Source organism: Lepidochelys kempii, chromosome 9, assembly GCF_965140265.1.
Source record: "Lepidochelys kempii isolate rLepKem1 chromosome 9, rLepKem1.hap2, whole genome shotgun sequence".
In the NCBI taxonomy this organism is placed as follows: domain Eukaryota; kingdom Metazoa; phylum Chordata; order Testudines; family Cheloniidae; genus Lepidochelys; species Lepidochelys kempii.
The window spans coordinates 7,985,883-8,007,679 of record NC_133264.1 but is presented as its reverse complement, the minus strand read 5'-3'; the positions used below and the strand labels follow the sequence as shown (position 1 = coordinate 8,007,679).

Below are 21,797 nucleotides of genomic sequence, written 5' to 3'. Positions count from 1 at the left end.
AATTCTCTGTAGTAACTCAGAGCCCTCCCATTTAGGGTCCATCTCCGGCCAGTGGGATTATTTGCTACTAGCAGTTGCGGATGGGCCATATGCCATGGTAGGCAAACCCCTCCATAAACCCATCAAGCTCAGTCTTGAAACCAGTTAGGTTTGTTGCCTCCACTGCTCCCCATGGAAGACTGTTCCAGAACTTCATTCATATGCAAGTACTCACACACAAATGTGCACACACCCATGCTTCCATACACAGGAGTATTTATACCAACACACACACACAGGCACATTCAAACACAGGTGCAACGCACACATAGAGCCATGCATGCACATGTGCTCACACACAGAGACAAGCATTCATGCATGCACACAGATGTGCACACAAACACACACGCTCACACACACACAGCCATGAGCACAAGCACTTACACTCACACAGGGGCACGGGGTTAAACACATTTGCTAAGAGGGAAGGTTAAGGTTTGGAGGCCTCGCAGAAGGAGGAAGCGAGTTTTGAGGAGAGACTGAAGGAGGAGAGGGTGGAAGCAGAAGAAAAGGGGCTCTGCGCATAAGGGACAGTATAGAAGAAAGCCACAGGCTATCTGCTGAGAGCCCTCTGTCCATCCCACTTGGCCAGAGTCTTCCCTGAGCATCCCTTCCTGCTCACCCTTATGCCACCCCACAAACAGACACTCACCAGAGCATGGCCTCCACTGAAACTGCCACTGGCTAGTTACCACCCAGTGTAATATTTGCACCAGTGCTCAGTGCCAACATCCCCACCCCCAGAGGCAGTAGTTCAGGGGAGGCAGAGAAGAGCCTCTTCAAGGTCTAAAAAGGATGGTGGGGATGCTCACAGTGCAGCTGGGACCCCTTGACATTTCTCTTTCTGGCATACCTCCCCCTCCTACCAGAGAGGGGCCTATAAACCACTCAGCACCAACAGACATTTTCTCCAGATCGATGCACAGTGAGGCCGGAGTGCGGCACCTCAGAGACAGATGGGCCTTGAGCCAACACTAATGGGATCAATTCCCCTAACCTCTCAGGCACACACTCCAGTCTCTGTGCAATTCATCCCCATCACATCCCTTCTCCCCACAGCCATTCCTCACTTTCATTTCTCTGAGTGGAGGAGGATATTGGCTAAGCAATAAAGAGCTAGGCTTTTACTGCTGGGTCTAAGTGGTAGCAGCTAAGACTCAACCCCAGGTGAAGTGAGTTGACTGGTCTCAGCCAGCTATCCCATAAATCCATGATGTGCAATGGCATTTGGGGGCAGGAGTAAGTGGACTGGCTCATCTATTGGCCTGCCTCAGATACCCTTTGATCCTTCCTGCATTCCCTGACTCACCCAAGAGCTCTCATTCTATTATTAATGGTGTACTTATTTAACAGGGTGGTTGGGTTCTTCAGCTGACCCTCCTGGTTATAAGGTACCGGGACACCATAGGACATGTTAATTGATTCCTGCTAGATATAATGGAAGTGGCAGTAGCCCTTTGGCCAGAGGTATCTATGGGTGCTTTTGTCTTAAGTGAGTGCCCTGGGGAGGCAGCTTGGGATGGGTTTTCCCTCTCTCAAGTTTGTGTTGAGTGTATTGGAGCACGGCGAGAATGCCACTGGTTCACAGCTTGGCATTTATAGTCATAATCTACTCTCTGCCTTGAGAAGCTTAATCAGAGATGACATGTCCCAGGGAGAGATAAAATCAGACAAGGACATTGGGGCGGGTTGGACGGACCAGGTTAACATGAGAGAAGGTCAGGAGGTTCCTTGGCTATGGTGGGATCACATCATGTGAGTTCAGCTCCCCAACCCTTTTGTTTTATTGTTCAGCAGCTGGAGCAAAATGAGGCTCAATGATGGAGGGAGGCAGAAGGAGCAGGTCTGGAGAAGGGATTGGACGGAGGGACAGAAAGTAGCTTTTCCCTTAAATACCAAAAGGAAATGTCTTCAGGAATGAGGTGCATCATCAGATAGCCTTTGTTTCATGGGACATCTCTCATTTTAGTCCCAGAGTTACCTACATGTCCCCCCCAGCTTTTATTGTTGGAAACTTTCCATCAAAAACAGACTCATGAATCTGAGTTAACAGAGAGAGCCATTTACACTAAGGGAATGAATCCCATAACCGCAATGGAATAGTAATTTTTTGGTGCTCTTAATTTTGGGCCTTTGTCACACTCTGCAACCCCGTTTGAGCCTTGGTAGGTGACGGGTAGGATCAGTAAGCGATAGATCTAAGGAGCTGAGGGCTGGAATAGCAGGCTGTGGTGGGTCAGGATAGAGGGACATGAAATGAGCTGTGTGTGTCTGTTATCCCAGGGCTGGAATAGCAGGGGGGGGACTGTGGGTGGGGATTGAGGGACACTAGATGGGCTGTCAGGGGGAGGCTTGGCCAGCTGTTGCCCACACTCTGTCCAGCTCTATTGACACTTCACTTCCATGAGCATTGATGACGCACCAAAACAGAGAGAAAAATAAGCCGACAGAGAAACATCACCCTCATACCTGCCAGCAAGCAGGGCCCCTTGACCAGCAGCTCAAAGGAGAATTCATAGGGGAAAGGATTGTAGGCCTGGCCCCTGAAGATGTCTGTGCTCTCGGGAGGCACAATGAATGACTGTTCACTTCGCAGGCCAGTAGCTCCAAAGCAGCTAGTGGGACTGAAACAAAAGACAAGTCAGTCATGAGCTGACTGCAAAGCACCCGCTAGGGGTGGGCTTGGCCTGCTGGGGAATGTTAGCCTCTGCAGTGCTGAGCAGCCTGCAGACACCCTGTATCCACAGCAGCCTCTCTCCCTATCAGCGCAGAGAGCTCTTGCCATGCACTCCTGGGCATTCCAGCAGCTGGGAGATTAACAGGTTCCTCTGATGATAGCCTGGGATGTGCACCAGACTTCAGTGCACAACTGGGTATCTCAGGCAGGCCATGGGGACTTTACTGCCACCTCAGGCCAGTGGAGATCCACAGTTCATCAGGGAGGGAAAATGAAGCGCCTTCCTAAACCCCAACATCCTCCCGCATTTACCTGTCAGGTAATTCCTGGTCTGCCCCCCTGTGAGCAAGCAACAGGAGATTGTGGGAATCCACAACTGGGAAGACCTGGGCAAACCCTCTAGCGTGAGACTCTGTGTTCAGGTTTGGTGAAGTTAAGGTGCATTCTGGGAATCTCCTCAGGAATGAGGTGACCACAGAACCATCCAATGCTCCTTATCCCCTCCTTATAGCCCCTCTGCTTTCCCTTCCCTTCCATAACCCCCTCAGCCCCCACTATGGCACAGACTCCGAGAAAGCCATGAAAATCACCATAGGGCCAACCTGTCGTCACACAAGCCTCCCGGCTCACTCGCATTTTCCGGGACAGCCACCACGAGGGGTGTGAGGATGGAGGGGAACGCAATGTGGAGCGCACCGTCTGGCAGGGTCGACAGCTCCTGGCTGCTGGTGAAGACTACAGTCAGGATTTCTGAGGGCCCAATGGGGCCCGTGCTGAGAATGAAGGTAGATCGTTCTAAATCTTCATCAAGGATTAGGTGACCTGGGCAGGAAAGGAACAGTCAGCAGGCAGTTTCCACAGAACAGGCATTTAGAGCATCAAGCTGGTATTTGCAGTTACAGACCAGCACCAGGACAGGGGATTAGGCCCTCAGCCATGGACAGTCCCAAACTGAAATAGTGAGGCCAGGGGGATTATTATTCATTATACATTAAGTATTATCAGTGTGCTTAGCAATGTACAAACATATAAAAAGACACAGTCCTTGCCCCTAGAAATTTAGTCTAAGGTCTGGTCTCACTATAAAGTGAAGCTGATGTAAGCCACCATGCGTTGACCTATTTGTGTATGTGTCTACACTTGAGCTTGTCTCCCACCAATGTAAGTGCCCCGTTACAGTGATGCAGTAACACCTCCTCCCTGAGCAGCATTGAGCCATGGTCGATGTACTGATGTCAATTCAGTGTGAGTGTAGACGCTGCATTACTTATGTTGACCCTAACAGTCCTCCAGCAGCTGTCCCACAATGCCCGACACTGAGAGTTCTGGTCACAATTGTGAATTCCACTGCCCAGGGATCACGGAGACTGGAAGGCCTCCCTCCCCTTTAAAGCTCCATGAATTTTTGAAATGTCTTTCCCTGATTGTCCAGCTTGGCAAGCACACCTAGCAGCTCTCTTTTGTTGCGTACAACTCCCCAGCTGATCATGCTGGCTACATGCTCCAGATGCACTCCAGCTTAGAACAGAAAGGAGGTACTGGATCTCCTGGGCCTGTGGGGAAAAGACGCTCTGGACCAGCCATAGAAACATGGATATCTATAAGCAGATTGCCTGGGGGATGCAGAAGGGACCAGCAGCAGTGTTGTGTGAAAGCAAAGAATTTGCGGCAGGCATATCAAAGGCCAGGGAGGCCAACAGTTGATCCGGTGCCGAGCCACAGACGGGCCACTTTTACAAAGAGCTGCATATCATACTTAGCAGAGATCCCAACACTGTCCTGCACACCACCATGGATACCTCCGTGGAGCCCAAGCCATAGGCTTGTGTCATGAAAAGCGAGTTAGGCAAGACTGTCCATCAGCGTGTGGACAGTGGGGGTATGTACACAGGGATGTCCCTTGAATCCTCCTGAGAGAGCTTGATAAAACTTTCATGGAGGTACTCTGCAATCCTCTCTTGAAGGTTTCTAGGGATAGCAGCCTTATGTCTTCCTCCATGGAAGGACCCTTTCCCACACCAGTCAGCGTTAATTTCAGCAGGCACCATTGCAGTATACAGGCTAGCAGCATACAGTCTTGGGCAGTTTCAGGACACTAGCAGCAGCTGTGCTCTCTCTGCCTTTGTTACCCTCAGTAACAAGATATCAGTTAAACCACCACCATCTATGGAAAATGGTGCCAGTATTCAGTGCCATTGGCCTATACCAGTGGTTTTCAACCTGTGGTCTACGTGTAAGGGTACATGAAAGGTTGTTGTTACTATAGAATAGTGGTTTTCAACTTGTCTAAGATTTCCAAAGGGGTTCACCTCTGTTTGAAATTTTTTATGGATTTGCAAATGAAAAAGGTTGAAAACCACTGGCCTATACTCATAGTTTCATGCAACTGAGCAATTCCTCCTCCTTTTCCTCGCCCCTGGCGAGCCATACTCACCATGGCTGGTACTGTGAGTGGCGCCATGCACAAGCTCTCCAAAGCAGAATTGTCAATAAGTATGCCTTGTTTAAAACTTTATTGGAGAAAGAGAAGGGAGCTATGAATCTTAACTTTCACTTTCTGTTGTGACTATAGTGACAATGGTACCTTCGTGTGTTTTACCTGCAGGTTCTCCCGCTACACCTTTGGAATGGCTGAGCCAGATGCGGAGGAGAAAGAAAATTACTCGGGATGACATGTTCAATGAGATCCTCCAAGCCAGTGGTGCATCAGACTGTGAGCAAAGGGCCTGGAGGGTGAACATTGCAGACAGCCTGAAGAAGGAAAGGGAAGACAGGAGAAAGGCCCAGGAGTCCCAGCAGGGAAAGGAGAGAGATGCATCAAGCTATAATAAGGCTTCTCTGGCAGCAAATACAGATGCTGCAGACTCTTGTGGACCTACAGGGTCAACAATCACAGGCATACCTCCCTTTGCCATCCCTGGAGAACTCCATTACACCTCTCTACACACACCCCTAACTTTCCACCTGGCATCAGGGGGCACATCTCTACCTCACCAGTCCACCCCAGGGGACATAAAGGACAACCATTGCTTCACATACACTGACCTGTGAAAGCCACAGTTGCTGTATGAGTAGGTAAATGTGCGTAGGTAGGACACGAATGGTCTTTCCCTTGCTAAGTTATGTTCCATTAATTTATTAAGTTGTTAATGTATTTGCTTTTAAATTGCACAGATTTTTCTTTGTACTGGTTTTGCTACTGAATAAAATTATATTATTTGGAAAATAGTTCATCTTTATTAGCTTCCAACATATGCTGCAGAGTGCCTAGCTGTTCTGAAAGCACCTACTTACTAACTACTTTACAGTGTGACCAGGGGTGAAAGTGAGTCAGGACACTTACCAGTACAGTGCTGGGGCAACTCTGGCCCCCAGAAGGGGCGAGGCCTCTGGCAGAAAGGGCAGGGCTGGGGGGTCAGCATCCCCCAGCCAGCCCTTCTAGGCTGCCTGGCCCGCGCCACCCAGGGCTCCTGTGTTGATTTAAAGGGCCCGGGGCTCCTGCCACTGCTGCTGCAGTAGCAGCAGCGGCGTCCGGAGCCCCGGGCCCTTTTAAATCGCTGGCCACAGGGCAGCTGCTCCTTTTGCCCCCCCGAACCCATCAGCGTCCGGGGGGGGGGCAAAAGGGGCAGGGACATTAAAGCACTGCAGCGTCCTTTGCTGTGGTAGCGATTTAACGTTGCTGCGCCCCCCCCCACCTACCCCGTTGGCAGCCCAGGGCTGCCAACATGGGGGGGGTGGGGGGCGCAGCAATGTTAAACCCCGGCAAAAGGGGCAGGGTCAGCAGCGCTTTAATGTGGGCTGGGTATGGTCTGGTGCGGGTTCTTACCGGTATGCCATATCGGCCCGTACCGGCTCACTTTCACCCCCGAGTGTGAAATAACTCGTAGGATCATACACACACAGTGTAATAACCATAAATGTACACCAAAAGCACTGCAAAATTATTAGGTGCATTGACAGTGTTATAGTCATAGATGTACACCAAGCACCACACCATTTCTAACAGGCCCACAAATAGCAGAGTGAGGTACAGCACAATACACCACAATGCATTACTGTGATCCCACTGTTAAAGTGCTCCTTCAAAGCCTCTATGAATCGTATAGCTCTGAACTGAGCTCTTCTAATAGCCTGTGAATGTGGCTGTTAAAACTCAGACAGACTCCACCCCAGCTGCAACTTTTCCCCCTTTGCTTCACAGATATTATGCAGGACACAGCAGGCAGCTATAATCATTGGGATTTTTGTCACTGAGATCTCATCTTGTGAGTAAACAGCACCAGCATCCCTTCAATCTACCAGGAGCACATTCAACTGTCATTCTGCATGTGCTGAGCCAGTAATTAAATCTTTCCTTGGTGCTGTTGAGATGCCTGGGGTATGGCTTCATAAGCCAGAGGACAACTGGTAGGTGGATCCCCCAGGATCACTATTGGCAATACGCTGGTCGGGAAAGAAAGTACCTGCTTGTAGCTTTCTGAACAGTCCTGTTCTTAAAGATGCCAGCATCATGCACCTTCCCTAACAAGCCAACACTGATGTCAGTGAAGCATCCCTGGTGATCCATCAATGCTTGTATAATCATAGACAAGTAGCCATTTGTGTTGATGTACTCTGGGGCAAGGTGCTCTGGTGCCTAAATAGGGAGATGCATGCCGTCTATCGCTCCACGCCAGTTTGGGAACCCCATTTCTCCAAATCCATCCACTGTGTCCTACAAACTGCCAAGAGTCACAGTCCTGTGTAGCAGGAAACAATTAATGGCCCTGCATACTTGCCTGACAACAGCCCCCACAGTGCATTTCCCAATTCCAAAATGATTTCCCACTGACCGGTAGCAATCTGGAGTTGTAAGTCTCCAGAGTGCAATTATCATTCGCCTCTCCACTCTCAGTGAAGCTCTCATTTTGGCATCCCTGCGCAAAGGGCTGGGGCGAGGTTGGCACACAGATCCAGGAATGTGGCCTTGTGCATCCGAAAATTCTGCAGCCACTGATCCTCATCCCAACCTGCATTACGATGTGTTCCCACCTGTCAGTGCTCATTCCTCATGCCCAAAAGTGGCTCTCCATCATCTGCAACTGCTCCGTGAATACCACCTACAAGCTTTAATTGGTTCTCATTACGTCCCACAGCAATCTTTGTCCTCCAAGAAATCATCACATTCCCCACAGATTCCATTCTTCTTACGGCTCTGCAAATACCGGAAGGCCATGCATCCTGTGTTTGCAACACTCATGACAATAGTGCAGAGCTATGCAGGTTTCATGCTTATGTCAGAGATGGCAGACTGTGAGAAGGGTTCATGGGATTTTTTAAAAAGGTGCAAAAAATATGGGATACAGATGACATTATGGGATGAAGACAGCTGCACACTGGGTAGTTGACCCCTTAGTCCCGGTGACCCCTGTGCCGCTCCTTTCTGTCCCACCATGCATTGCTAACATTTCCCAAAGGACAATGCGCTGGATGGCAGCAAGTTGCACACTGGGATATCTACCAATATTGCAACCACACTGTGCATCGACGAAAGCATTGCTTTTCAGGGGAGGTTGGAATCCCCCACCCCTGCTAACACCCAGAAGCACAAAGACAACCTTGAAAGCTACATGACATAGACGCCGACTCCATGGATGCTCCAGCCCTGGAGCACACACGAAAAAAAATTAGTGGGTGCTTAGCACCCACCAGCAACAGTGGTGCTGCAGCCCCAGCCAGGGATCAGCAGTTCCTAAGTAGCCCCGCCTACACCAATCAGCTGGTAGGCTACTGCACTAATCAGCTGTTTGGTGGGCTCCCCAAATGCAGCCCCCCCTGCTTATCAGCTGTTCTGCAGCCTCTGGACTGGCTGCAGCAGAGGCTGACCCAGTCCTACTTTTCAGCCCTCAGTGTGGGGTGGGACCCCTCCTCCAGCAGCCTCAGGGAGCTGCTCCAGACAGGGTTGGGGATGGGGGGAGCACAGGGTTCCCTCTGCTCTGCAGAAGCCCAGCCTCATGAGCAGCAGTGAGATCTTGCTTACCTGGGTTGGGTGGCCCCGCCTCCTATGTAGATCTCCTGGGCAGGCTCCAGCTCCCAGCCAGCTCCAAATGCAGGCAGCACTAGGTGAGTCCAGGCAGAGGGAGCCTGGCTGGGGGTGTGTAGGGCCCACTGCAGTGGCAGGAGAGGGGAGGCCACCATGGGCACAATTTGGAGGTGATGGGGCATGCAGAATCACTGCCACTGCCTTCCTACATTTCTGCCAGTGCTGAGCTGCTCTGCTCTGGTGGGGAAGGGTCTGTCCACAGGAGTGCCATTGGGCAAGGGGGGGACTGTCCTGCCCCCCCAGGATAGTAAAAATCTGGGGGCAAATTTGTCTCTCTCTTCCCTCTCTTGCACCCATGAATCCTTTATCCAAAATACTCATTTGGCATGGAAGTTAAGTAGGTGTTAACAAAATCAGACAAAACAGTTTTTCAAAGTGTGATTTAAAATCCCTTCCCCTCTCCATTGCTCCATTTTCTGTCTCTTGACTCTCGTGACGTTATAATTTCACTAGTTCTCCTATTATCATAGGCTTTGTCTGGACTAGCATTTGTTCTCCTGATGTAAATGATTGCCAAAGCTGTAGCTCATGAAAACTCATGCTCAAATAAATTGGTTAGTCTCTAAGGTGCCACAAGTACTCCTTTTCTTTTTGCGAATACAGACTAACACGGCTGTTACTCTGAAACCTGTAAAGTGACTGTAAATGCTAATCTAGATGCAAACATTTGCAGAGTATCAGGACATGGGGGCTCAGCCTGAGCAAACCACAAAACTTTGTGCTCCAGAACAAACATTTGTGGAGAGCCTCAGTTATTAACACAATTAGCATTCACAGTCAATTAGTTCAAATTATAACAGGACCACCAACTCTAGTCTAGACAAAGCCAAAGCATGAGTCCCCCAGGCTAGACAGGACCTGCATTTTTAATATAAAAGGTGGCAACATAAATGTATCTTCACTCCACAAAACAAACAAACACATTAACAAAACAAAAAACACCTAGGACCCCCAAATCTTCATGCGTTCTTTACACATCAGAAGAAAATCAAACAAAGGCACAGTCTCAGTTATTGCCCCTTTACAGATCACCTTTAAAAATGAAATGATCCTTTACATTCCTAATTCCCCTTTGTGGGGCTGAAAGACTGGATCTGGGTGTGAAAATTTGTTCCTTTCCACCATTGCATGTACATATAGAACAGTGTGCTGGGAGCACAACAGAATAGGTAAGGGTAAGAAAAAGCTGATAAGTGGGAAAAAGAAAAGGAGGACTTGTGGCACCTTAGAGACTAACCAATTTATTTGAGCATAAGCTTTCGTGAGCTACAGCTCACTTCATCGGATGCATACTGTGGAAAACTCAGTATGCATCTCCAGTATGCATCCGATGAAGTGAGCTGTAGCTCACGAAAGCTTATGCTCAAATAAATTGGTTAGTCTCTAAGGTGCCACAAGTCCTCCTTTTCTTTTTGCGAATACAGACTAACACGGCTGTTACTCTGAAACCAGTCATTATGCTAGGGGGAAAGAGGCCCTCAAAAAAACCCTGTCTTGAAAACAGCGACAGGGTTGGTTTAGTAGTCAAGTTTCAGAGTAGCAGCCATGTTGGTCTGTATCCGCAAAAAGAACAGGAGTACTTGTGACACCTTAGAGACCAACAAATTTATTAGAGCATAAGCTTTCGTGGGCTACAGCCCACTTCATCGAATATATAGAATGGAATATATAGTAAGAAGATATATATAGATAGATAGGAAGGTGGAAAGAAAAGGAGGACTTGTGGCACCTTAGAGACTAACCAATTTATTTGAGCATGAGCTTTCGTGAGCTACAGCTCACTTCATCGGATGCATACCGTGGAAACTGCAGCAGACTTTATATACACACAGAGAATATGAAACAATACCTCCTCCCACCCCACTGTCCTGCTGGTAATAGCTTATCTAAAGTGATCATCAGGTTGGGCCATTTCCAGCACAAATCCAGGTTTTCTCACCCTCCATCCCCCCCCACAAATTCACTCTGGGGGGTGGAGGGTGTGTGAGAAAACCTGGATTTGTGCTGGAAATGGACCACCTTGATTATCATGCACATTGTAGGGAGAGTGGTCACTTTGGATGAGCTATTACCAGCAGGATAGTGAGTTTGTGTGTGTGGTTTTTGGGAGGGGGGTGAGGGGGTGAGAGAACCTGGATTTGTGCAGGAAATGGCCCAACTTGATTATCATGCACATTGTGTAGAGAGTTGTCAGTTTGGATGGGCTATCGCCAGCAGGAGAGTGAATTTGTGTGGGGGGATGGAGGGTGAGAAAACCTGGATTTGTGCTGGAAATGGCCCAACCTGATGATCACTTTAGATAAGCTATTACCAGCAGGACAGTGGGGTGGGAGGAGGTATTGTTTCATATTCTCTGTGTGTATATAAAGTCTGCTGCAGTTTCCACGGTATGCATCCGATGAAGTGAGCTGTAGCTCACGAAAGCTCATGCTCAAATAAATTGGTTAGTCTCTAAGGTGCCACAAGTACTCCTTTTCTTTTTGCGAATACAGACTAACACGGCTGTTACTCAGAGAAGGTGGAAGTTGCCATACAAACTATAAGAGGCTAATTAATTAAGATGAGCTATCATCAGCAGGAGAAAAAAACTTTTGTAGTGATAATCAAGATGGCCCATTTAGACAGTTGACAAGAAGGTGTGAGGATACTTAACATGGGGAAGTAGATTCAATATGTGTAATGACCCAGCCACTCCCAGTCTCTATTCAAACCCAAGTTAATGGGATCTAGTTTGCATATTAATTCAAGCTCAGCAGTTTCTCGTTGGAGTCTGTTTTAAAGCTTTTCTGTTGCAAAATTGCCACCCTTAAGTTTTTTACTGAGTGACCAGGGAGGTTGAAGTGTTCTCTACCAGTTTTTGAATGTTATGATTCCTGATGTCAGATTTGTGTCCATTTATTCTTTTGCGTAGAGACTGTCCGGTTTGGCCAATGTACATGGCAGAGGGGCACTAGTAGTCAAGATTTCTGAGGTCGGGGGCAGGAAGAGGTGGAGGGAGGGCGGGGCCTTGAGTGGGGCAGAGCACCCACCTGGAAAAATAAAAGTCAGCACCTATGCTACAGGTAACTTCTCAGCCCTCAGGAAGCTCTTGGTTTCCATCTATGCTTATTTTATTTGAGCAACCCTTGGCTTCAACATCATTTTAGCCACACCCTTGTCCTAATTAGGCTAGGTGACGTCACACCACCCAGCATACTTACCGTTGGCGCAGAGCAATGGCTGGCCCAAACTGGGGCTGCAGTTAATGCAGCAGTCCTCTGCTCGGTGTCGATTCTGGATCTGGAAGGTGATGCTTCTGCTTCCTGTCACAGCTTCAAAACCCACTACCACCTCAGACTCCTCCAGGGGATAGATGAACACACCTTTAGGGGGCAGCAGAGAAAGAATTCTGAGGCTGAGATTGCAAGAGCTACCAGACAGAAACCAGCCTGACTCAGAATAGATTCCAACCTTAGGCTCAACATTCCCAGCCTGCACTACGTGATGTATTAGCTCTTCACCACATATTCTGCTTTAGTGCTGGTGAAAGGTCCTGAAGAGCATCCACCTCCATTTATCCACAGCGCTGCTACAGCACCGGCAATTGCAACATCAGCTTCTCCCATGTTCCACACTCCCTAACATGTCTTATCTCTGCTCTGAAGGCAACCCTTCTATTGTGGAGAGAAGAGTTCAGACTCAGTTTGTTTATTCGGTCCATAGCTCCCAACGAGGGGGTCAAATCTGATGGTGGCTTTTGTGATGTGGACATCTGCCCTCTGGAAATTGGACCGAGACTCACTAACTCACTTCACCTCCTAAACCACTGAACAGCCAACACATGGAAACGACTTTTGGTCACTACTCCCAACGTGGACAGAATGGAGCAGTTGACCTAGTGATGCAAGGTTTTGTATCCCAGTTCCAGTCCCCTCTGAGCTAACCAGTCCTCCAACAAGGGATTTTTAACCTTCAGGGTGCAGTAAGGAAACTAGGAAACTGCTCTAGATCCATTTTAGTATCTACTTAATGCATAAGAGGGTGCCTAGCCATTTAAATGCACAACAGCCTGGCTATTTGTCACCTTGTTGAAAGGTGACTGGATCAGTGCCTCCTGGATACAAACCAGCCCAGATTCACCTATGATATGGTCAGGAAGAAGGAAAGCCCAGTGCTTCCACCTCTTCTTAGGGCACATCTTCGCTGGCAATGTTAAAGCGCTGCTGCGGCTTGTGTAGCTGCGCTCTAGAAAAACCACCTCCACAAGGGGAATAGCTACCAGCATTGGGAGCGCGGCTCTGTCTACACTGGCACTTTACAGCGCTGAAACCTGCAGCACTCGGAGGGGGGGTGTTTTTTCACACCCCTGAGCGAGAAAGTTGCAACGCTGAAAAGTGCCAATGCAGACAAGCCCTTACTCATGGGCTGTGCTAGGTTTGGGAAGGATCCTTCTGCCAATCTAGCATTCATGTCCTGGTTCAAACATGTGCATTCCACTGCCTCCTATGGGAACATGCTGGGTTTGGTTCTGCGTATATTAGTTCTGTATACAGACTGTCCTAGTGGGTCTCCTCCTTTAGCTCACTAAGTAAAGGCAAGAGTTCAAGAGACTAAAGATGAACAGGTAGAGGAGGGTGAGTGCAGCACTGCTCCACACCAAGACAGGTCAGATCTGCTCCTGTATACCAGCAATCTGCTAGTTAAGTAGGTACAACTTATTCTTTAGCTCTAGATAGACGCATCTTACCTTCTACAGGATCCTCCTCTGAGTTGATGTAAGTGAGGTGAGCAGTGACTCCCAGGGAGTACCCGTTGGCACAGGCCTTTACGCATGAGCTCTTCAGAGGGAGAGCTGTCCAGGTAGCTAGAGAATACAATCCTGGCATGGTCTCTAGGCACAGCTACCAGGTCCTGCCAGCTGGAGCTATCAAGAGAAGGTGAAACAACACAAGCAAGCATTGAAGTTTGGAGGCAAGGAGAGGTCAGACTGAATACTGTCTTTAACTATCAGGAGAGCTTCAGAAGTCTGGAATAAGTCAACCGCAAGATTAGAATATTGCCCAATGAAGCTGGTGACTTTACAGTATTCTTCCTTCCTCAATTCCTTCTCACCCCCTCTCTCTGCTTCTTGGGCTTCCATGATGCTTTGCTATCCTGGATCTTCTCAGCTTTCCTCTCAAACTCTCTCCTCTGCCCCCTTTCTCTGTCACCCTTGACAATTCCACTATCTTCCCAATCACCGAAGTGTACAGCCCCGGGGTACCATTCAACTCCCTTCTCCCCTCACGTCGCAGTTCTAATCAGTTCTTGTTACTTTGTACTCTGCAAATTCTCTACTGTCCTTTCATCTCCATCCCAACCTTCATCTAAAACTCTCACCTGAGCTTTGGTCCTCTCTCACCTCAGCTATTCAATCTTTTCCTCTAGAGATTCCCTGAATCTCATCTTGCTCCCCTCCAATCTATTTAAAGTGCAATACCAAATTCTCCTCTCACACTTCTCTGACCATTCCACTCCACCTCTGAGCCCCCTCCTTGACTTCCCCTAGCCTGCTGTATTACATACTTCTCATCCATCATCCTCACCTCCAGGATCATGTACATGTTTCTGCCTTCATTTCTCCTGCTCTCTCCTTTGCTCCTGCTAAGGCACTACCCTAATTTCCCTCTCTGTATCCTTTCTCCATGCCCACCTTCATGTCTTCTCCATGCCATTTTGCTCTTACACTTGGAAGAAGCTCGCTCTGCTGATGCACCAAACCACCTCCTTCTCTGCTTTCAAATCCCTCTTCACAATATTTTTTCTGGCAAGCCTTCCAATAATGAGCATTGCACGATTCCTCCAGCACCTCAAGCTCACACCAGCACTCACTAGAGTGGGTCTCTGAACTCTGCATTGTCTGTATCTAGACTTTATTGCAAGACTGGGCCGTCTTATGTTTTGTACAGGGTTGAGCATACTGTTGGTTCTCAAAAAACAATCCTTGGGTAGGGATCTGAGGAACGTAGCATCATGCTGCCAGGCTGAGCAGCCACTCAGGGAGTGCTCACTGGCCACAACAGCAGCAGAATTAAATGAGCCCACACACTAAGCAGAGTGAGGACTTCCTCAGCCCCTGTATTTAATTGAAATTAAGAGAAAAATCCCAGTTTCTGCGGCCCTTCAGAATGGATTTTGCCTGGAAGGAAAAGAGCAACACAAGGACTGATTCTAAGCATGAATGGGATCAAATAGTCATGCACTTGCTCTCTGTTTATTTTTCCATGTCAGCAGCAGCTGAGCACTCAGCCTAAACTTTCCAATGAAACCATTCCTAGCGGCTAAGATCTCCAGAGGGGGCCTATACGGACACTGAAGGCAAAAGAAGATTAATCCCAGACTATGCTCCATGCTCTCTTCTCCTGTCTTTAGGGACCGGACATCAGGAGACACCAAACCATACTTCAGCCTCAGAGCACACGCAGTATCTGCTGTTCCCATCCCCGTCAGCCACCCACAAAGGTTACCTGGGTAATTGATAAACAAGTGAAGGGAAAAAACACACAGAGTAGCTAGGACAAAACAGAGACTGGAGTCTCTGTTTGTTGGGGGATTAATAATTAACAACAGGGACAACACTAAAACTGAGACAACAGAGCAGGGAAGGAATTGTGGGAGGATGCATCCCTTGGAAACCTGGGATCTCCACAATGCCCTCAGGCAGATCACGCAAAGTCCACTTCTGGCCACAGCAGCTCCCAGGCTATGCCCACCTTCCACCTGTGGTCACTTACCCTGAGAAAAGTCCATGAATAATACCAAAAGGTCAGGACACCAGCCCATCCCTGAGGCTATCAAACTTTCCCACCCCATTCCTACTTCCAATTTCCCATATCGACTGAGAGACTTCTCCAAAATTATTGCTCTGGCCAAAGGATTTTCCTGAACAAGATGTGAAATGTAATGTTATTTCCACAACGTGCCTCAAGACTCACATGGAGGGACTGCCTGAACCAACAGGCCTCACTGCTTACGTGAAGGGACTGTTTGGCCCCTCTTCCACCAGTATCCCTCACCCCTTCATGGGAAGAGATTGCATAGTCCTGGAATAAGAAAAGGATTCTGGCTCAGTGTTCAGCCAGAGCTGAGCTTCTTCGCAGTTGTAAGTGAATGGATCCCCAAACTGGTCAAATCAACATTCCATAAAACATTCGGATAAGCCGTAATGCATCTTCCCTGCAAAGAGATTCCTTGCGTCCTTCTTCTCCAGACACATGCAAGTATTTAGTCTGTGCCCATCCAGCTGGCTACATACCTCACCTCAACTCCCACTCTTGATTCACCCAGAAGCATAATGGATAGAGACATCCCAGCATCACTAGCGTGTGCTATAGATTTAGCTGCTCTGAGTGCAACAGGCTAAGAGAAAAGGGCAAGGCCAGATGGAAACAAAGCATCTGGTTTCATCTCACTCCAGTGGCCTTCATCTCAGGAACTGCAGGCTTATGAGACAGACTGTAATTTAAGATTCCATGTACCCACAATTTATGGGTCAAGGATGCATCTGTTTAGAGCACCTTACACCACTTGGAAAATGGAGACGCTGAAGTGGAGGAGTGATAAACCCAAAACAAGTCTGAGGAGACAGAGTTGTGATCAAGTCAATCACAGTGAAGAGAGCAGTGGCTACAAAGGATGCGGACGATGTCCCGGAGCTTTACAGGTGACCCTTAGAAAGTACGTACAACCCAGGAAAACATAGATTATATGAGATTGCCATTACCATGCCATCCACCTACACATCCCATAAAATGTAATTACCAGACAATTTAGATTAGTGCACAGATCCTAGGATGCTGGGGAGTGTGAATCTTGGTAGTAATCCAGCCCTGGGTGTGGACCCTGCTGCATTTAGGAGCTGGGAGTGTGATTCCTAACACTAGAGTCCTGGAGTGAAATCCTGGTTCTGTTCAAGTCAATATCAAAAGTCCCATTGACTTGAACAGAGCCTGGATTTTACCCTGATGTACAGGTCCTGGGAATTTGAGTCCTGGCACTATTCCAGGTGTCATTAAAATTGCTCTGAGGATGATCACACCAGGTTAGCATTAGAGCTCTGGTGGGGTTCTAGAGCACAGTCATCCTAATAGGGAACTGCCAGAGGGACACTCCCGCTACTCAAAGTGCCAGCTGGCATTGGGAAGCCAAGCTGATGTACATCTGTTCTGATCATGCTCTCACTAGGACCCCTTGAGCATTAGCAAGGGAAAAGAAGGCACCAAGCAAACCATAGGTACCTGAGGGGGGCTCAGACACATTTTCACCTCAGAGCCACTCCACTTGTTCCCCAAGACAGAGCGCTTAACACACAACCAGTGAGCCCGCTATTTGCCAGGCCTCTGATTGGCCAGAGCTCCATTTAGCTGTTTACCAGGGACTTACCAGAGAGGCTGTACTGGCTGCTTTTTATCAACAGTCTTTACATTTATTCTACCAAAGTAAACAAGTCCCATCTGGTCCTCTCATGTTTTATGTAGGTTGCAGCGAACCAGCTGGTAATGAATAAAAACAGATCCACAGGTCCTCACCCTGTACCCGCCCCCCCCTCTATTGCCCCACTGGGAAGCAAATGGTCTGTGGCAGTGACGGCAAAGACTGTGGGTTCTTGCTGCTCTCTCCACAGCATCTCCTGCAAGACAGGTCAGGTCCCCTCACATGAGCAGGGTGCCAGCCCCTTTCTCTTATTCTCGATTGCCTAACAAATGGCACAGACGGAAGTACAACTTGCTAGCTCTTTCTGCCTCCTACCCCACTCCTGCTTGTCACTTCTACCTAAGGGAGCTGTTGTTAATATCTGTTTCAGCTGGCACGGGAAAGAGAATCGTAATTTAAAGAGCCAGCATCCCTGCTATGGATCAACTGATTCAGAATCCAGGGGACTAAGCTGTGTGTTGGTAAACAGCCAGGGAAGGTGAGTGGTCAACAGCATCTGTAGTAGATATTGAGAGAAGGGCCAAATCCAGGCCTACTGTAAGGAGATGGAAATCCACTGAAGACAACAGAGTTAAATCTACTTAAACCAGATCTGAATTTAGCCCAGAGCATCTGTGAGATCAGGCAATGATAATGAAGTATAAGATAGTCTAGCTTCTTTCATCCATGGATCTCAGAACTTTCATTTAAACATTCATTAAGACTCACAATATTCCTGAGAGTTTATTCCTACTGTATTTTTAAAAAATAAATAATGAATCCCAAAGCACTTGCCTGACTGTATTCTAGCTGGAGTGATGGGAATAGTTAAGGATGCTCAAGTGCTTAGAGCCTGAAGGGTCATTTTCAGAAGCTTGTAACTTTGTCAAACTTTTGCATGTTCTGCTGAAATTCAGCATGTATATTTCTGTCTAATTTTCCCAAGCTATAATGATTTTGCATATGCAATTTTTTTTTTAATATGTAACAATCTGCCAATGCTTCATTTGCACTACACACAGGTACATAGGCAAACCCAGTGGAAACTTCCACTGAAAAGGTGATCTCATAACATTACAGTCGACTTTCACATGCACGTGTAAGAAAGTAAAGCAGGAAATCAATTTTAAGGCCATGGTGGGGGGGGGGGGGGGGATATTGTCTGTGATGGTGCATGTAGAATGAAGCCAGGGCTTCTACCTCATTGACTGCACATATTATACAGGACAGAGCTTTCTAACACTGAACACAATAAAGAGGTTTTGTTCTTTGTAAAAAAGTAGGAAATTTCACACAAAAGGGGTTGATCTTAAGCTGGTGAAAATCAGGGCAGCATGCCAATTTACATCACCTGAGGAGTTCTTCCATACTCTTTCATTGCATGATCACATACTATTACTTCCCCACAGACCTAGCCTCATTTAGTGACCAGGCTGTACATAGAATGAGGCAGGAGTACAGAGGACCCAAACTTCATTAGCTGCTGAAGTTTTGTAGCATGTAACAAATTAATTCAAGGTCCATAGGACCACTGCCTAACTCATTGTAGGAGTTGGAGGATGAGCAGTGTATGGGCCCAGAGGATGAAGAGGATAAGAATAAATATTGAACAGCTGCCTCGTTCACTGAGCAACAGCCATCTAGCACACTGTGTGAGGCAGGGATCCTGCAGAAAAACTGTATGTCTAATTACAGATTATCATAAGGCACACACACAAAGAACCAGAGCTAAAGTTGTGCAGGCAGCCTGACTTTGAATGCTTCACTTTGCAACCTTAACACTTTTTTTTTTAAAAAGTAGGATACATCGGGGTGCTGGAACAATTTGTATAGTAGGGGTGCTGACAGCCACTGAACCAAACTGTAAACCCTGTATGTGATGGAAACCACTTGAAGATGGAGGTGCGGCAGCACCCCTAGTTCCTGCACCTATGGAATATATGGGAATTCCTAAACTCACCTGTGATATCACTCCCAATCCTGGGGTGGAAAGTTTAACAGTGTCCAGTGGCAATGCAGAGTAGTTTAGGGCAAGACATGGACAGAATGTTGCGTCCAACTGCCTCTGCAGGAGCAATTTGGGGAGACAGAATGTAATTATCCATGCTGGAAGTTAGCCAGTCAAACCCCAACTCATGCAAAACCAGCCTCGGGATCCTTATTGAACACAAGTGGTTAGGACTTTGGTTCTACTCCTCAGCCAAAAGACAGAACCTCCAGCAGCACCGCATCCACCGCCATTAACTTTGCCTGAAGAAACAACTCCAGATTGTTCCCTCCTATCAACTTTCTGCTACTAGTTTACTGTCTCCTTTTTATTGGTGTTGTCTCTTACTTGAGATCCAGAAGGTTAAAAGCTATGCTGACCCACCAGAGGGGATCCTACAGTTCTGAGCATGTGTGCCAATATTGGGGTGCAGGTGGAGAGTGAATTCCCTTCACAGCTCACGATAGGGGGGCCCCCAGGTCTAGCATGGGCGCAATAGATCCTCTTGTACCTAATGAACTCAGTTTCCACCCAGCCCAAGTTCAGATGTTTGTACAACGGCCCAGATCCTCAAAGGTATTTAGGTGCCTAATTTCCATTGGTATCACTGGGAGACAGGCACCTAAATACCTTTAAGGATTTGGATCAAAGTGCTCACGTTTGTCTTTTTGTCTCTAGTTGTCTCTCTATCTAACACACTCTGCACTGTAGGTCTCACAGACCTACCTGAAAATAAAGGAGGACTTGCCTTCCCTAGCAGTGCTGGAAATCAGTCCTCCCTCCTGCTTCCCACTAGGCAATAGCCCAGGAAATCCCCAAATCACCACACTAGGGTTGAGCATAAGGTCATTGACGACAGGGTCAAACCAACCCTCACAGGTGCAACACAACACTTTGAGGAAAAACAAGGACAAGGGTGAATGTGCAGATAGCTGTGGGTGAACACACAAAATTGCCATGTGCCCACACTTACAAGGCACCCACAAGTAGTGAGCATAGGCATTCTAGCTCAGCTTGCTGACAGCTGAACGAGGGGGAGGAGTCAGGCACAGTGGGGTAGCAGGGGGAAAGAGAATTTTCCTAGAGACTCCGTGATAAGGACATTAGGCTAAGCAGGGATTATCCCGACTCTTTATGGGCTGCACTGAGACAACAGTCACCAGATTTCAAAGAAGCAGTCCCCACTGGTGACTGGCAATGCTCTCTACCCCACCCCAATGCTTACCTACTTGTGTTTCCTGCCGCTTTCCGACTGGCAAAGAGGGAAATTGTCACAAGAGGTGAAATAAGGAATGCAGCCCTGAGTCCATTTAGACAGAGCCACCCACAAGTTAATACACACATCGGACATTAAAAAATGGGGCCTCCTGCTGGGGGCCCCCATCTGTTCCCAACCACATTGCTCAGGTGGCCAGTTAAAAGTGTCAGGTTAAAGTGTCAGACACAAACCAAGAAAATGCCTCAAAGTCTCTTTGGCTCATGATGCCCCTTCATGTCCAAGTCACTGAATCTTAGGGGAGAAACTCACTTGAGCACTTTTTTCATGCAGACTGATCTCAAACAAGCTAAAAGTCTCCATCTCTGCATGGGCGGTGGCTTAATAATAGGCCAGGGGAATCTCTGCTTTCCCTGAAGCCACTTATAAAATACAGATCTTTACAACAATAATCAAATGCCAGGAAACAGAGAGAACTTTCTTTTCAGCGTACCATCAAAGCTGCTAATTCTCATGCCATTGATCCCCAAGCCCAGTAACTCTTAGCAAAAAAAACCCCACAAAGACACCCAAGCACACTCTCCCCACTTCTCAGCAAAACCTGATGAGCCAAAGCAGTGCTGGGGAAGGTGGGGAGAGGGGAAGGGCAGGCTCCTCACTCCTCAGATATCAGGGACTTGTACAGTATAGACTTGGGAACATTTGCTAATATACTATGACATATTATCATAAATAATTAAAACTACACTTGTCAAATACTTAAGGGCAGATCAGTCTGCGATGCTACGGCCTTGACTGGAGGGTTATTTCATTGTGTTCATTTGCTTTCTTGCTAATTTAGAAAATTTATTACCAGTCTGCAATGAGTCTCCCAGACAGCCATGAAAAACATAAGCAAGCAGAAGTCACACACACATTCTGTTTAGGGAGTCGCTGACCACAATGTACCCCCAAGGGTTGCGGAGGGGGGGCGGGGAGCCTGAAAAAGCAAAGGTCTCATATCTATCCCCCCCACACCAGACCTTGTTCAAACCTCCCATTTTCTGACCTGCAAAGTTGCCAGACAGGACTGAGTGTTAAGCACTTACCTGGAGGATGATGACAGAGTCTGCAGTCCCAACTCGCCCAGCTTCAGATGAATTAAAAACACATAAGAAGGAGGAATGAAATCAGCCCCGTTCTGGATGTCCTGATCCTGCCTGGGACACTCACCAGAAGCCTGCTCTTTCCCGCCTCTCAGGCTCTTCTTTCTCCTCTCAAGAGGAAAATGATGTGTTTCCTCCTCAGCCTGCTGTCTCTGTCTCTCTCTCTCTCCCCCTCTCTCACTGCTGCAGAGTCCCTCTCTCTCTGGCATTGGCTTCCTCAG

General features: G+C 47.8%; 1 protein-coding gene across 2 annotated transcripts in view; it reads right to left on the bottom strand.

Moving 5' to 3' along the window:
- The window catches only part of VWA5B2 (von Willebrand factor A domain containing 5B2), a 45,729-nt gene extending 23,932 nt beyond the window's left edge, over nucleotides 1-21,797 (bottom strand). The window contains exons 1-5 of one of the 2 annotated variants that reach the window (XM_073359199.1): nucleotides 21,520-21,797; nucleotides 13,525-13,701; nucleotides 11,999-12,160; nucleotides 3,307-3,538; nucleotides 2,509-2,663 (exon numbers count right to left, since the gene is read on the bottom strand). In XM_073359199.1, coding sequence (XP_073215300.1) covers nucleotides 2,509-2,663; nucleotides 3,307-3,538; nucleotides 11,999-12,160; nucleotides 13,525-13,663 — 688 coding nt within the window. In that variant the 5' untranslated portion in view covers nucleotides 13,664-13,701; nucleotides 21,520-21,797. The remainder of the gene's footprint in view (nucleotides 1-2,508; nucleotides 2,664-3,306; nucleotides 3,539-11,998; nucleotides 12,161-13,524; nucleotides 13,702-21,519) is intronic. The other variant, XM_073359198.1, reaches the window with a different exon arrangement.